Source organism: Myotis nattereri, assembly GCF_964212035.1.
Source record: "Myotis nattereri genome assembly, chromosome: 2".
NCBI classification, from domain to species: Eukaryota; Metazoa; Chordata; class Mammalia; order Chiroptera; family Vespertilionidae; genus Myotis; species Myotis nattereri.
In genome coordinates, this window is record NC_138076.1 from 185,945,960 (window position 1) to 185,963,165 (window position 17,206).

General features: G+C 35.7%; 1 protein-coding gene across 1 annotated transcript in view; it reads right to left on the reverse strand.

Moving 5' to 3' along the window:
• Positions 1-17,206, reverse strand: part of PLEKHA5 (pleckstrin homology domain containing A5) — a 211,189-nt gene that overhangs the window by 27,000 nt on the left and 166,983 nt on the right. The window contains exons 16-20 of the mRNA XM_081082862.1: positions 9,153-9,233; positions 4,542-4,577; positions 3,970-4,032; positions 1,191-1,271; positions 906-1,055 (exon numbers count right to left, since the gene is read on the reverse strand). Of these exons, the coding sequence (XP_080938988.1) occupies positions 906-1,055; positions 1,191-1,271; positions 3,970-4,032; positions 4,542-4,577; positions 9,153-9,233 (411 nt within the window). The remainder of the gene's footprint in view (positions 1-905; positions 1,056-1,190; positions 1,272-3,969; positions 4,033-4,541; positions 4,578-9,152; positions 9,234-17,206) is intronic.

Consider the following 17,206-nt stretch of genomic DNA (forward strand, 5'->3'; position numbering starts at 1 on the left):
AGAATCCAACCTGGGACCCTTCAATTGCGGGCCAACTGAGCCAAACCAGCTAGGGCAAAAATAGCTCATGTTTGGGATACTATTTTAGTGTTTAGAATTGAAGCCACATTGAGACTCTGAAATCCTGCCAGCTTGAAAAGACCTTTCTTAGTTAAGCTATGGACCTTCTTAAAAGGTAGCTGCTGCCTAAAGAGTCCATTGAAACTACAGACAAGGGTGTGGTAGCAGCTTTCTGAAACAGGTGGCTTTTGCGAGGATTTCTCTTTCAAAGGGCTGCTTGGGCAGGTGCTCTTACTATGTTTAGAGATGAATGCATATAGGATCTAAAGCAGCCTGTGTAGACTCATAAAACACTTAATTTATAAACTGTACGTAAGACTTTTAGATTTAGTAATCCTAAGAGACTCTTTATAAAGCGACAAGACTGTGGGTTAAAAGGTTCGGCTAATTATATTTCTTACTGAAACCTATCATCTAAACTTAGATTACACTGCAGCTATGAAGTATAATGTTGACAGGTTCTTAAAAGCATTTCACAGGTGCCTTTTACTGAAATGGTTGGTTGAGTGAACCTAATTACCACCTTCTCAAAATTATCCCTTAAAGTTAAAAAAATATTTATTTCCTTACTATAATAAATCTAAACATATTTAAAAATGTTCCATTTGCATAATATATAAACAGGAGTATTTATCTCTTATGAAAACTATTTCACAATAAACAAGATGCCTACTACTAATTAGAGAAATGAAGACCACCCTTCATTTTTTATATTAATAACAATTTAATTTCTAGTAATAATAAATAAATTCTAAAGATAGTCCAACCAAACAGAAATAGGTAAAGAAAAAAAACTGCCTAATATTTCAGGGAGATTTAATAGGAAAACAGAATCTGTTACTTACGGCAGTGGCTCGAGAAAGTTCTCGACATGTGCTAAGCAGCCCGTTTTGTAAATCATCCCTCTGCAACACCACAGTCTGGATGGCTGCTGGGTTATCGGCATTCATTTCTATCTCTTGGCTGGCGGAGAGCAAAGCTTGCTCAAGCGTGTACTATTGTAATAAAAATAATTACATTTAATGTTCTGCACCATGGAATTAATTCTTTTTTACTTCAGTTATTACAGTGTCCCAATAATAACCATATGAAGTGACATCAATTGCAGATAATAAACATAATTGTCCTACTTTCTCCTTGTGGAGTTGCTGAAGTTTCTCTTCCAGAGCATGTACCACTTTATCTTGTTCACAGAGACGGCTTAACTTGGCCTAGGTTGTAAGAGAAGATACCTTTTGTTAGCAATTTCCCCTCCCTGTAACTGGAGGTAGGTTAGTTATCACTCCTGTAACTGGAGGTGATTCTAACAAGAAAACACACTTAAAACAGCTATGGAATACCTAATTGTGTCAATCTTTAATTTCTTTTTTTGTCAATCCTCACCCAAGGATATTTTTCATTGATTTTTAGAAAGAGTGGAAGGGAAGGGGAGAAAGAGAGAGAGAAACATCAACGTGAGAGAGACACATCAATTGGTTGCCACCTGCACATGGTCTGACGAGGACTGGAGACCGAGCCTGCAACCAAGGTACATGCCCTTGACCAGAATTAACTGGGGATCCTTCAGTCTATGGGCAGAAGCTCGCTCCATCCACTGAGCCAAACCAGCTAGGGCTCAATCTTTATTTCAATGAATAAAATAAACACTTAAATATAGCTTATAAAAGATAGAGTGCTTAAAAAACATGCATATAAAGTGAAAAAACATATTATATAATGCATTGTATTACATAATATATTATATTATGTAACCTAAATTAGCGGTCGCCAACCTTTCGGACCTCATGGACCACCGTTGGCGACCGCTGACCTAAATGATTCAACATATTCTTAGTAATCAAGGAGTCTCTTTAAACAAATCGTTTCAACATGGTTAAGATTTTTTCCCCTACAAACTTTAAAATACCAACTGTATACTATTTTTGTATTTTTAAAACTAGAGGGCTGGTGCATGAATTTGTGCATGAGTGGGGTCTGGCTGGCCCTATTGAGCAGGGCCTGCCAGGAGGAGGGAACGTGGAAGGTTGGCAGGCTGGCACTGCCCCCATCAGGTTGGGGGGGGAGGGCTACAGGGGGTGGAGCAGGTTGGGGGGAGGGGTGATAGGGGGTGGAGCAGGTTGGGGGAGGGGCCGAGGGCGGTTGGGCCCCACCCCACCCCTGTAAATTCCAGGTGGAGGAGATAATTTGCATATTAGCCTTTTATTATATAGGATTATGCTGTTATGTTCTTAGAAAAGAATATAAACAAAATATTGCTTCTAATTGTAACCGTGCAAATAAAAATATTGCTAGTAGAGAAAAATCACTTTCAGTAGTTTTTTTAAAGAGAGGGAGGGAGAGAGAAAAACATCCATGTGACAGAGAAACATTGAGCAGTGGATTGGGGATCAGAACCTGCAACCTGGGTATGTGTCCTGACCGGGAATAGATCCCACCACCTTTTGGTAAGATGGGATGATGCTCCTCCAACTGAGCCAAACCGGATAGGGCACTTTCAGTAGTTTTAATGCTTTAAAATTCTTGGTACTACCCCATTTTTTTTAAATTATGAAAATATCAAAGTATATGCTAATAAAACTTCAATACCACAATAAACTGGTTCTCCACTGGTCTGAAAATACAAACCTTACCCAAACTGTAAATCTGTCCCAAACTTTGCTGCATAATGACAAACAAGAAATGTGAGATTCCACTTTCTTTGCCATTTATCGATGAAAGTAACTACCTTCTCTTTGTTAGACAAAACTCAGGTCATACCTAATGAGATGTAGTGGTTTCCCCTTATCCATAGGGCATCGGTTCATATACTCTTTTTTTTCCTGTACATACAGACACTTTTATAGATTCACTTTGGTATATCTGAATTGCCAGCATCACTACTCTTGAGCTTTGGGGCTGTTATTCAATAAAATAAGGGTTACTTGAACACAAGCGTTGCGATACCTCGACATTCGATCTGATAACCGAGATGGGTACCAAGTGATGAATGAGTCGGTGGGGAGTGTATGCAGCAGGGAGGACATGATGGACAAAGGGATGAATTAATCACCTCATAGGCAAGATGGGTGGGGTGGCATGAGATTTCATCATGATACTCAGAATGGGATGAAATTTAAAATTTATGAATTGTTTATTTCTGGAATATTTCATTTAATATTTTGGACCTGGGTTGACTGCACAAAGCAAAACCAGGTAAGGGGGAACTACTGCGAACTGAAATGAGAAAGAGGTACAACTCAATGAGTAAAACCAGGGGAAATGAGGGAAGAATGAGATATAAATAAGTAAGACTGCATGGCAAGCTATCGATCTGAAATATGATTAAAAAAAATATGAAATCTGCCGAAACCGGTTTGGCTCAGTGGATAGAGCGTCGGCCTGCGGACTGAAAGGTCCCAGGTTCGATTCCGGTCAAGGGCATGTACCTGGGTTGCGGGCATATCCCCAGTGGGAGATGTGCAGGAGGCAGCTGATCGATGTTTCTCTCTCATCGATGTTTCTAACTCTCTATCTCTCTCCCTTCCTCTCTGTAAAAAATCAATAAAATATATTTAAAAAAAAATGAAATTTAAATAATAAAAAAGGAAGGAGTGATAGAATTTGTAGAGGTGGATACTTTCTCCAAAACATTTATACAATTTTACTTTGTCCTCAGTCCTACATAATTTTTAATGCAATAGTCGTTTACTTTCACTTATGTGATTATTAATATATTTGACTGCTAACTATGGGAGTGAAGATTGCTGGAGAATAGATTCAATCTAACTGCAAAAGAAGAAAATGCTAATTCATTTGATGTCATTTTGCAGGGCAGAAAAGGAAGAGGGATTTTTTTTTGTCATGCTTTATTTACAATGTTTTGGCAGAGAATATGACAGCACTGACAATACACAGCAAAGTAATACTTACATCAATATCTACTTCGTCAGGTCTGTATTTGTATAAGGTGCCTCTGCATTCATCTTGTGACAGCTATAAGGAAAAATGTCATATAGCAACTTTAACACTAATATTTAAAAACATACTCATTTAGTCTATAGTTAATATTTTAGGTTTATATAACAATAAAAATGGGGTTTTAATGATTCTTATACTTTCAGAAGTTTAATTCAAACAGAGATCATTACAAAAATAGGAAAATATTTCACAGTGATACAATATGCAAGATACATAAAAATGGTGTTAACTTCAGCTTATCAAACAAAATAATAAGCTGGTCACACAAAATTATACAGTACCTTACATTTTCCATTTGTAAGACACACATTTTAATGAAAATTGACAAATACAATTGTAGCAACTATATTGAATCAAGTAATTTGAATCAGGCATATTTCAACGTCAAAACTGCCCTTCACAGTATACACATAATCACACAACTGTGTATGTGTACACCCAAATGTCAACACATCTTAGTACAATTTTACCAACAAAGCTTATAACAGATTGCATACAGATACATAATATATAAACACACATACACAATATAGACTTATCTTGTTCTTCTGTCTTAAGAACTAAAAGATAATGGAGGAAAAGTATGGGTTTAATTGAAAAGAGGAAAAAATCATTCAAAACCTTATAAAACTGAAAGCCTATATTATAAACTATGAAAGCCAAATTGCATAAAAAAAACTTATATATGTTCACTGGCAACATTTGTTTTATTATATTGTAAATAATAATTATTCGGTGTATTTAAACATGGTTTCTTCAGCTTCTTCCAAATATCTTTTGGTCAAACAAATGCTCATTTCTGGTTGTGCTTACCAAGATTTCAATAGCCATCCCCATTGGTTATACACAGATCACATCACAGCCTCTGCAGGCAATATTTCACTATCTCTCTTGTTTTAAGAGTTTATATTGACTGCCAGACAGTAACAAACACACAGTGGAAAAATTTAATTGGGGCTCATTGCATGTTTACTAAACGGTACACTTTTTCTCAACGTGGGGATGGGAGTAATGTATCCCCAACTACATTCTAGATTAGAAAATTAAATTTCATATATACACATACAAATGTATAAGAAAGTATAAATTATAAGTATATCTGCCCTTTCTTTAAAAAATCTGCTTAACAGTTACAACTTCAGAAGGAGGCATAATTTAAATAGCAGATAATTTTGAATGGATCTGGAAATGTGGGAATCAGGGTAAATGTCAGCATTCCAAACATATAATAATAATCCTGGATTTCATGTTTCATTTCAAGACACGACTTTCACGTACCTCATGCAAATGAACCCGTGACAATTTAAGAGTATGCACAGTGATTGTAAACCACAAAACTTTCATAGAAATGAACATCACATGAAAAATGAATTTAATGACCAAAGTCAATAGTTGTGTACTATATTGAAATAAAGATTGCTGAATATGTTCTGAGAAGTGTCAATTATCATTCTAAATTAAAGCACCTAAATCCAAGAAAAGGATGTATACTCCTATCAATGAAAAATAAGTTTTAAAATGCTTAGATCCATGACAAAAAATGTAAGTAATATGACAAAATAAATTTTTTTCATTTATAAGAATTAAAAGATATAAAGCCTTTAGATACTAAATGTTCAAATATACTTTGCTTATTTAATATTTAAAGTTAAATGCAGAACAGCTTTACTAAACAATGGAATGTGTAATTTGAACATAACTCGTGGACAGTGCCACATCCAGATTGAAATATGAACTGTATCCTACATCCCAGGGTCAACAGCAAAAAGGCTAGTAATTTTAAATGAAAACTTAGTAACCTGTAATAAATATTTTTGATATTGGTATAACATTTTTATCCACGGAATATTAGTCAATTAATTTTCATAACAGTTGGCATAGTATAAAAAAGAAAAACATGTACTGCATAGTTATAATTTTAGAATGACATATCCTTATAGATATCTGAATATATTATTTACACAAATTAAATTTTTGTTGTACCTAAAAAGTATCACAGAAAAATTTATTTAAACCTTTTATGAAATTATTCAATAAAGATATTCATTATTAGATATCATTGTTAGATATTCATTATTGAAAAAACTCTTAAAATAATCAATCTTCCACTATCCAGTGCTTTTACCTGTCAGAAGAAGAGTATAAGAAAACAAGATTATCCTTTAAATAATTATTTAAGCATGACCTATTTGTCATTACTAATAACTGCTAAAGCTGTGCTTAAGAGAAGATGTATATAATTTATTAAAAAAACCATTTCCACCTAGAATTGAAGAAGTTTGTTATTTAGTCCTCAATACGAAAACCCTACTACTACTAAAAAAAAAAAAAAGTAATTTCATTAATATTCAGATTAAGTAAAATTCTGCATAAAATAATGTTTCGTGGCAATACTTTTTACCATTTTTCAAAGTCATCTTTAGAAAAAAAAAGAAAAAGTCCCCAAATGTCCTGGGTTTGCAGTACTTCAGCAACATTAGAAAAGCAAATAAAAGTGGCCATGTAGTAATTAGATGAGCCTGAGCACTGCTCCAGCTTCAATTAGAGAAGTTGTGTTATGCAAACTTGACCGACTGTGTAGAATATGTGCTGCATTTTATTTAGAAAGCCAGAACTTTTTCATAAGGTAACTAATCATCTTAAAAAAAAAAAATGGCTTGGCATTAAGCAAAACAAAATTAGTTTTGTCCATTAAAATTCAACTTTCTACAGTATCCCTTGTTAAGTATGTAACATATATATATGTACACACAAACCCCAAAAATGATTTTTGGGGAAATATTTAATAATATTAGACATTACACCTTACGTAGACTCAAAAATGCTCACAGGGCTGTAAGTATTTGCTATTGGTCTATATCTTTTAAAACAATTATTTATCAGGTGATTAATTTCACTGATTAGTTATATTATAAAGACCCTGATACAACAATGTAATTATTAAAGATGGTAGAATAAATACAGAGGAATTTTAAAAACTTGATGCTTATTTCTTTAACATTTGTTTTGATTCAGTTTTCGGTCCTACTTATTTGACTAATTTTAAGATAATTACTATCTAGGTAATTTCTTCTTCTAAGAAAATGCCAACATAAAGATCCTCCTGAAAGAAAACTCGAACAGGGTGATTTAGAGTAACAGGTCATAAGACATTATATTGTCACTATATTTTCAGCTAAACTCAGGAGCCATTAATACAGTATTGTAATGCAATGTCAAAAAAGCATAACAGTGTTCAAAGTAAAATCTGATAAAGGTTTCCTCTGGATAATAACATGACAAAGGAAATCTGGAGGGAAAAAAAAAAATCTAATTTTAATTTATGCAAATTTATAACACATAGCTTGAGAAATGTGGCTGACTATAACTGTCATCCCGTAGCAATGGCCTTCAAAAATTAAGTACTTTCCCGGTGGCAGATTTTAAAAAAAGCGACCACCTGAGGGCTCCCTGGACAGTGCTGAGGGTCAACAGCGATTGTGCAGCAACTGGCTGCCCTTCGCGTGCCCAGTCATGGCTGTTGCTATCAGACAGTCAGATCTTCCTGTTCTGATCAATTTTAGTTTTCTTTTTCTTTCCATTATTAATATGAGGAAATATATTTATATAAATCTACTGTTCTTTCAGTATTCAAGGTCAGTGATGTGATAAAACTAATCTCAGATATCTCCACATTTTAAAAAAAAACCCTCCAATTAGAAGTTTTAGTGTGACTGAGGACTTTCAATCAGCAATGATGTCTGCATCATCAATGCTGATTAGCAGTCAATATAAAAAAGAAAAAAAACCAAACCAAACCAAACAGGAACATCCAGGCTAGCATTCTTATTAACCTAATAAAACCAAATGGCTTTGACCTCAGATCAGTGTGGCGTTATATAAACAATAAACCAATAGCAGTGACACTGAGAAAGGTATCGACTCCAGAACAAGTGCTGAGGTTCTTGGGTGATATTTTGGAATGAAGTGTGTAGGTTCTTTAATCTGGTGACTTTCAGAATGGAAAAGTTCCGTTTTCTTTTGAAAAGTAAAGCTGTTCAACTTTAAATATTAAATACTTTATCTCTTTATTGCAAATGAAAAACTATGCTCAATCATGAAATATACTTTTAAATGTTTTGAAAACTGCTCAGAAATGAGTCACCCTCCCCCCGACTGTTGCAATTTCACAGTTGCAAGGCCACAATGCAGAGACCCCAAGGTGACTAAAGCAAACCAGAGGCCTTTAAAGCCAGTGTGACCTCCAGGCACTTAAAAAACAACAGCAGATGTTTTACATATTTTAGTCAAAACATATATTCATTTTTCATGTTAGTTAATTTTCTTCTTCTCTACGATTTAAGTAACTAACAGGTCATAGGCCACAGTAATTTGAGAGTGTTGAGGTGGAAGAAGCTGATGTTGCAAAACACACAGCTAAGAACATTTAGACCATGAAATAAAAAAATAAAAAAGTGGATAAGAATGTATAAAATGACTTCTTTTGCAGATCTGCAGATTACCAAGGTCCTAAATGAAAGCCAGCCAACTACATGGTATATATTCCGAGTTAGGGAAAAAGAATGAGGAAAGATAAGACTATCTTGATAACTGCATAAGGATGATAAGAATACAGGGAGAAGATACTCCCAGTATGTTGAGAAATGGCCAACTGTTGGTTTTACCAGACCACAGTAGAGAAGCTAGATGTAAAGAACTTCCATACAAATATCACCTATTCCTAAAACATTGGGTGGGGGTGGGGGACTGCCCCTAAAAGGAAAATTTTTTTTTTAAGTTTTTCCTAAAAATCAGTTAAAATGTTTTTACAGTTAATCAGTATTAATGGCAATATTAGTAAAAGTTTTGCAAATGTACTGCAGACCTCCAAGTACATATCAATCAAATACTCTGCACAATAACTTCAGGAAAATGGCACACTCGATATTCAACAGCAAAATGTTCAGCGAAGCCATGCTAAGAATACTGCAGCATCTTGAAAAGCATGGATGAATTGCATTTTCCCAAGTAGACAGAAACAAAAAATGGAATAAGAAAAACACTAATGTTATGAGTAACTCTGAGGATAAACCAAAACTGTCACTGAGGGATTTTGCAGATGATAAAGCAGTATCATTCACTGTCCAAGACCTTACTTGCTGGTACAGTTGGGGTCTTAGCGCCGAGTTCTCAATCATTGTGTGAACCATGGTGATAATAGGTTCATTTTCTTTCATCTATTTCAAATCAGGAGGAGCATACAGCAAACATCAGTTTACAGCATAGCTAGATTTGAAAGACGACACTGTAAATATAGCCTCTACTTTAATATCTTCCTAATAGTGCAGTTGTTTACATTTTACCCCACAGTTGTACAGATCTCGCTTATATAAACCATTCTGAATATTAAGTGCTATAAAATACATTCAAGGTCATACAAAAAAAAGCTTACTAAAGACAATACTGCTGCACCTAGGTTTTACTTCATCATAAATATAATCAATATAGTCAATTCATAAATAATCCTACGTATAGAAAAGATGATAAAGCATCATGATTCTAAGGATAAACTAGAGGGTGACAACCAATGAGCCTAAAAGGAGAAACACAGCCTCATTTGATTGATTAATCAGTAAAAGCGCTTAAAATGATATTCAGTTCTTTATAAGATTAATCAGAAAATTTAGTTCTCTACAAATATTAAAATTTTAATATCATAAGATATCCTGTCACTAAGATAAGCACACATTTTATTAGAGGTAATCTTGGCAGACATTTATATATACTCTATTTTGAATTTTCTCACAGTGCAACCATATGTAGGATTATTTCAAGGATATGCAAACTAAAATGTACTTAGCAAAGATTCAATGCATCCCCGTAGCTCTGAAAAAGCTGAGCCCATGTCTCACATTTCCAGCGATGTTGTGCTTAATTACTGCCTCTAGAAAAACATTTGTTTTAGCAGGCTCTGGACTCAAAAGTGAAAGCATTCAAGAGACAATCATGCTCTAGCTGGTTTAGCTCATGGATAGAGGGTTGGCCTGTGGACTGAAGGGTTCAGGGTTTGATTCTAGCCAAGGGCACATGCCCGAGTTTCGGGCTCAATCCCCAGTGGGGGGCGTGCAGGAGGCAGTCGATCAATGATTCTCTCTCATCGTTGATGTTTCTATCTCTCTCTCCCTCTCCCTTCCTCTCTGAAATCAATAAAAATGTATTAAAAAAATAGACAATCATCATAATGTATATAGAGTTAAAGGCCAACAGAGTTTACACCATTTGTAAGCTGACAGGTCTGTTTATAATTGCAATTTGTGACATTTAGTTTCAATAATTTTAATCCTCCATATTATAGGAAATAAGCATTTCTATCATGGTTAACCAATGCTATTTTTACTGATTTAGCTAAATCTACAACAAAAGTTTACTAATCTTAAGAATAATAAACACATAAAAGAAGCAGAAAAAAATAAATCTTAAAAACTGTGTATCAAGACAAGTTTATTTTCAGCCTAGTTACCAATGTTTCATGTCAATAAAATGTTTTGCTTGTCAAGTTAGAAACTTCCTGTGACTGGTTTAAACTACTTTGTAAAAAGTTTTATTCAAGCTAAATAATTTATTTTTAAATGTTAGTCCAACTAGAGCTTCTATATATCAGTGGAACTGAAATCTACACATCAGTTAACCTCAAACTTCTTTTTCCCTCCCCCAATATTACCCAACAGGGACTAAGGCATTTGTAGGTGACATCTCATGCACACAGGAAACAATGCAGCACAGGTTATATTTAGTGTCGGAAAGTAACTTATAAATAGAAAACTATAGATAAAATAGTACAAATAGCTTAAGTCCCTATTCATTTTTGGTATTATGTAATTTGAATTTTCAAAGCAATCTCATCTATACTTGTTATTTTTCAACAGCATGCCATGGAAATAAGACAAAAGAGTACGTGACTCACTGATTACTGGGGGTGGGGGTGGGGGGCGTGAAGGGAGAGTGAAGGTCATGGGTATGAAAGTTGAAGTAATGAGGATCAGATACAAATGTAAAGGATACTCTAGGTCAAACTGAAATTTTTCACTGAGTCTTGGCTATCTGGTACTACAAATGGGCCTCTGTGTCCCACAGCCAGTTCTGTCCACAGGGCTTGCTCCTTTAAGTGGAGCTCCAATATGGCACCGTCAATGACTAGTGTTCATACTCCAGGACTGAGGAATTTACTTAAAAATGTATTTAAGAAGGACAAGGGACAATATGGTTTCTGCAGATGGGTAATGAGGCTTGACTTATTTAGTGGAAAACATTTTTTGTTTTAATCCTCATTCGAGGATATTTTTCCATTGATTTTTTTAAAAAAAATTATTTTTAAAATATGTATTTTTATTAAATTCAGAGAGGAAGGAAGAGGGAGAGAGAGAGAAACATCAATGAAAGAGAATCATTGATCGGCTGCCTCCTGCACACCCTCCACCGGGGATCGAGCCCACAACCTGAGCATGTGACCTTTACCAGAATCAAACCTGGGACTCTTCAGTCTGCAGGCTGATGCTCTATCCACTGAGCCAAACTGGCTAGGGCTCAATTGATTTGTAGAGCGTGGAAGGGAGGGGGAGAGACACACACACACAGAAACATCGATGTGAGAGACACATTGATTGGTTGCCTCCTGCACATGCCCCGACCAGAGCTGGAATCAAGCTTGCAATTAAGATTCGTGCCCATGACTGGAATTGAACCTGGCACCCTTCAGGCCGTGGGCCAATGTTCTATCCACTGAGCCAAACCAGCTAGGTATACATATGCATATTTACTTGAGAGGGTAAATATGCATGCATATAGAGGGAAGCCATGTGTGAGGTTTGGAAATGCCTGTTTAATTGACATGTCAAAGATAATTAAATATTAAGTTACTAAGAAGGAATCACTGCAAAAGCAACTGGCTTAGGAACAGAAAAACTAAAAGCAAAAATAATGTTTAAAATATACCAACTGCAGAGTGTCTCAGAGTTGCTTCTAGAATAGACTTTTTAATTGTGAAAAATTTCAAACATATACATCAAATCCCAGAATATTTGAATTAGAAGGCCTCTCCTGGAAGCTGACAATTTAGTACAACGAAGGGCTGAAAATGTTTGCAACAATTTATTTGAACTGTGGGAATGTGGATTATTATTTTTTTCTATAGTTCTCTACATTTCCCAAATTTTCTCTGCTGAGTAGATTCTGCTTTTCTAGTAATAACAATAATGATTTAAAAATGTACTGAAGAGTCAAGAATAATAATACATAAACACGAAATACACTATGAAATTATTATCCTCTAGCAAATACCCCTTGGTGACCTAAAGAGGTAAGGAAATGTGTTCAAATCATGTTCAATCCTGGAGTCCTCCAGTGTAGTGAGGCTCTGATCTACAAAACAGTTCTCACAGCCTTTATTTTAACTTATGAATCTACATCCACATCCAAAATGTATTGGAGGAAATGTTAACTAATTAATCAGTAAGCTCCCAATGCATTTGCAAATACATATGACTATCTTATAATACTTCTTTTTCTTGTTATTACTGGCTACTTCAGAAACTGAAGTTCAAGTTTATATAGACCAGTGGTTTGTAACCTACATCAGGATCACTTGAGGACCTTAAAAAGAATACAGCTGTCCTGATTCCCAGATAATTCTAACATAAATCTTGAGAATCTTTGCTGTAGACAATATCATTAAAATATCAAGGTGGCGGGCTGGTCTAAAGATTCCTTTGGGAGAGGTAACTAGGATGTTCTCAGGGGTTAAAGTAAGCCAAATGTAATTTTATAATAGTGAGTGTTCCTCAGCTCATACACTCTTTGGAATCGCATTTTACTCAAGGTGAAGAGAGGGGATAAGACAACATGCAGAAAGGCAGAAGCAGTAGGACTATCTCAGACTTCCCTTGGGCACCCACCCACCGAGCGCGTGACTCTCAGGAGGACGGGTAGTGGGCTGTAACAAACACCTCACTCCTTGTACATGACATGCAACAGCTGAAGCCAACTCAACACCATAATCAGAATCCCATACAAGGCAAGTTTGGTCCCTCTTAGACAATTTCAATGATCTGACTAAACCTTCACTCTTTGCAGATTTACTGGATTGGAAATAGCAGATCTGCTTTGTCTCAAATATATACTAGAAATAGGCTAGTGGTTCCTTTTGCTCAATTATCTCTGAAATACTCCATGTTTTAATATTTAGAGACTGTCTTGTTTCTGTAACTTACACTGAAACCGCACATTTTATCTGGCTTTTGCTACATAAACTTCCTGATAGTTTTTGAGTTACAGTACTAAAGTCTAACCTAAAATAAAAAATACAGAATGTTCCATGAGCTCTTTGGGATTTCGTCTTTAAGTTCTTGGAAAAAGGAATGGTTAACAAATCTCTTCTGGTTTGAATACAAGAATCCTAGACAGCATTATGATAATGGCGCTAACGGCCGACATGCTTTAAGGAAGGAGAGCAAGAGAAAGACTAATTAGTACGCGGAGGATGTTTAATAATTTACTTGGGATTGAATTAAATGCTTTGCTTCCTGCTTTAATGCCTTCTTTGAAGTAACAGGTAACACAGGTTCAGGTTTCAGTTAATTGCTAAATTATAAAAGGCCCATTATTTTATAATAATAAAAATGTATGATTCAGACATTCCATTATTTTCATAATTAACTTCAGCAATTAAACAAGAAAACGTTTAAGCGGAAACATCTTAAAATTACACCTAGTTAGGCCAATGCATTTCTGCTTACAATAAGAACACCTATTTTTACTTCAAATTGTAAGTTCAAGTGTTTAGAAAAATTACCTAGAAAATCTGACACTTGTGTCTGGCTTCTTTCTTGGCTTTGAGATAACCTGAGTAATACTGGTATGAATATAAAGCATCCTTTGCTACTATAAGAAATATTTTGATTCAAAAACTCATCACCAAAAAACCTTTTCAACATGATTATATGTAACTAGGTCATACTCGCTAGGATCTGAAGCAGAACTTCCCAACTGACACTGTGGGCTGGGAAAGGGTTACAGGGTGTGGAGATAGGGAACATCTGAGTCCTCAGTGGGCCCGACATGCTCCCGACAGGACCTCCTCCAGTGTCTCTCAAGGCTGTACAAATATTGTCACTCCCTCCGTGTGTCATCCATTGAAAAGGCTAGAAAGCACCAAGATGGTGTTTGAGAAAAACTAGACTTCTTCTTTCTTTGGTGTTCCTGGTGATTATTATGCTCAGTAGTTCTCAACCTGACTGGAAAAACAAAAAACAACCTATGGAAACTTAAAAATATATGCAGGGCTGGGTGGAGCTCTGGCAATCCTGACTGGGGGACAGAGAGCCTGGAGTGTTGGACACTTCTGACAGGTAACCAGGCTTGAGAATCAAGGTCCCATCCTGGCACTAAGGCAAGTAATTGAGGACTAATTTAGCCATCACCTTTAAGGAGTTTTTCAAGGTCCTAATGGACCTTGAAATGCTGGCCAGGATTCTCGCAAAACTATCAAAAGATGAAAAATTTTGCCGAAACCGGTTTGGCTCAGTGGATAGAGCGTCGGCCTGTGGACTGAAGGGTCCCAGGTTCGATTCCGGTCAAGGGCATGTACCTGGGTTGCGGGCACATCCCCAGTGGGAGATGTGCAGGAGGCAGCTGATCGATGTTTCTCTCTCATCGATGTTTCTAACTCTCTGTCTCTCTCCCTTCCTCTCTGTGAAAAATCAATAAAATATATTTAAAAAAAGATGAAAAATTTCAAACAAATTATCTGAACAAATATTGCTTCTAGCGTAAAATATTCTCGTCACTGTATAAGATACAGCATTAAGAGACTCAAGCCCTTTAAGAAATAAACTGAATCTTCTTAATAATATTAATGGACTCAGCAGAATCAAAGGGGACCTGGGATGTTAGTCAGGAATCCAGTTTCCAATCACCAGTTCTATTATTCTAGCGACTTCTACTAAATATTGGTTTCAAAGTCTCTTATTGCTATAGAAATTAGACCAGCTACAAATGCAAAAGGAACAGGATATTGTAACCCATGAGATAAATGTGCCTGAATAATTTTTAGAGGGAAGGGTAGGAAGGAGAATAGCAGTGAGCAGAGCCAACATGTTCATTCATATCTTATCCTTGGAAAAGATTAATTCCCCAATTTTCCTTTAAGAATAAGAAGTGGTTAAGAAATAGCTTAACTACTAGTTTAAAAGTTCATTTAATAAATCACCTGGAATAGCATTGTCCAACAGACTTTCCTGTGATGACAGAAATGTCTATATTGGTGTGGTCCAGTATTACAGCCATCAGTACAGGTAACTCTTTCGTCTTCGAAATGTGTCTAGTGCAACTGAGGAAATGACTTTTACAATTCCAAAACCATAACTAATTTGAATGTAAATTTAAATAGCCACATATGGCTAGTGGTTAACATATTAGACAGCAGGTCTAGAAATTCTAGACCAGTAAAATAGGTATAATTCCCCCCACCCCCCACCACCCCCGATCTGGATCTCATTCCCAGGAGAGGAAAACCTCTCAAGCTCTATCTTGTAACCGAGTTTCCTTGAGTCTGAATCTGTGCTGACAGCTTCTTCTTCTTTTTGTTTTTTTTTTGAACAAGCTTTTGTCCTTCCTTGATAACCAATGAGAAGGCCAATTTCTGTGCTGTGATTTTTAAATGGAAAATGGACTTTTCCAGCATTCTTAATGACATCTTAGGAAAAGAATTTTTAAGTTGGGAATCTGTTTTAAGAATAGCAAAAAACCATGATAGCCTAATCACTGAAGAATCCATTTCTTAAGAATGTCCTCCGGTGTAGATAATCAACTCTTCAGAAGTGAGGCAAAACTGAAAAGCTAAAGAATTTGACATGCCTCGGGTGAGGCTTTGAGGAATGCAAGGGCCTTTGGACAATGACAATGGAAATGCCTTCCACTCTCACGGGGGCGCATCTGAGAGGCCCAGAACCTGAGACTGAAGGCTGACTGACTACCTATTGAAACCACTCACTGTTTACCAGGAAGCAGGGAAATGTGAAGTGACTTTTTCAATAGAAAAATGTAAATAAGTCTCTTTATAACTGGTGGGGCAAAGCATGGAGGTCTATTTGAAAATTTTAAAGCTATCAGAATAAACTGACCATGCTATATGTTTTCTGAAAATAAAACCTGGGAAGAATGTTACAATTGCTATATATTCAGAAGAATCAGAAAGGAACAACAAATTGGGAAACTAACATAGGAGTCAAAACATATCTGACATTCCCTTAAAAGAAGAAAAAAAAAAAGCACTTCTAAACTGGCTTCAGAATGGGGAGAAAGCCCACTTCCTGAGAAACATGAAACTCCCATGAACCCAGCACAACATAATCTTAAAGGCTACCATTGTGAGATATATACCTGTGTTATATTTTGAAAAAAACTCTGAAGGTCTAAGCTAATGTCTTTATAAATCATCTACAGTGAGTTTCATATATATATATATATATGTTTATGTTTTTTCATTTATTTCAGAGAAAAAGAGAGAGGGAGAGAGAAATAGAAACATCAGTGATAAGAGAGAATCATTCATGGGCTGCCTCCCTAATGGGGATCGAGCCCGCAACCCGGGCATGTGCCCCTACCGGAAATTGAACCATGACTTCTTGGTGCATAGGTTGATGCTCAACCACTGAGCCACACTGGCCGGGCCTTTGCAAGTGTTTTAACAATACCATTTTAAAGGGACAGAAGATACCAAAGTGGAAATCTTATATCTCTGTTAGTAAAATAAGATATCTGTTCTGGCCATGGTTATCTACTCTAAAATATATCTGAACTTTAAATCAAAACTGAAATATCTTCTAGATTTAAGGATCTGGGTTTTATTAATACAATTGTATTCTTACTGAGTTATAATTGGTACTGAGTAGCAGGATTCCTGACATTAATTCAAAGAGTTATCAGCTTATATATGTAATTAAAGACATAATCATACCCTTAGGTTAACCCTAGGAATGTTTTTGGCATTTAGGTTCAACTTTATTTCCTTCCTGGGCATTAAAAACCATTTATGAATTCTTACTTTGTAAGTACTAACATGGTGCCCTACACTGAGCTCCATAAATCTTTGCTTAATAACTTTCTCGAGAAAAAAAATACAAAACTGAACTGTTAAGCATTTTAGGAGGGGTGA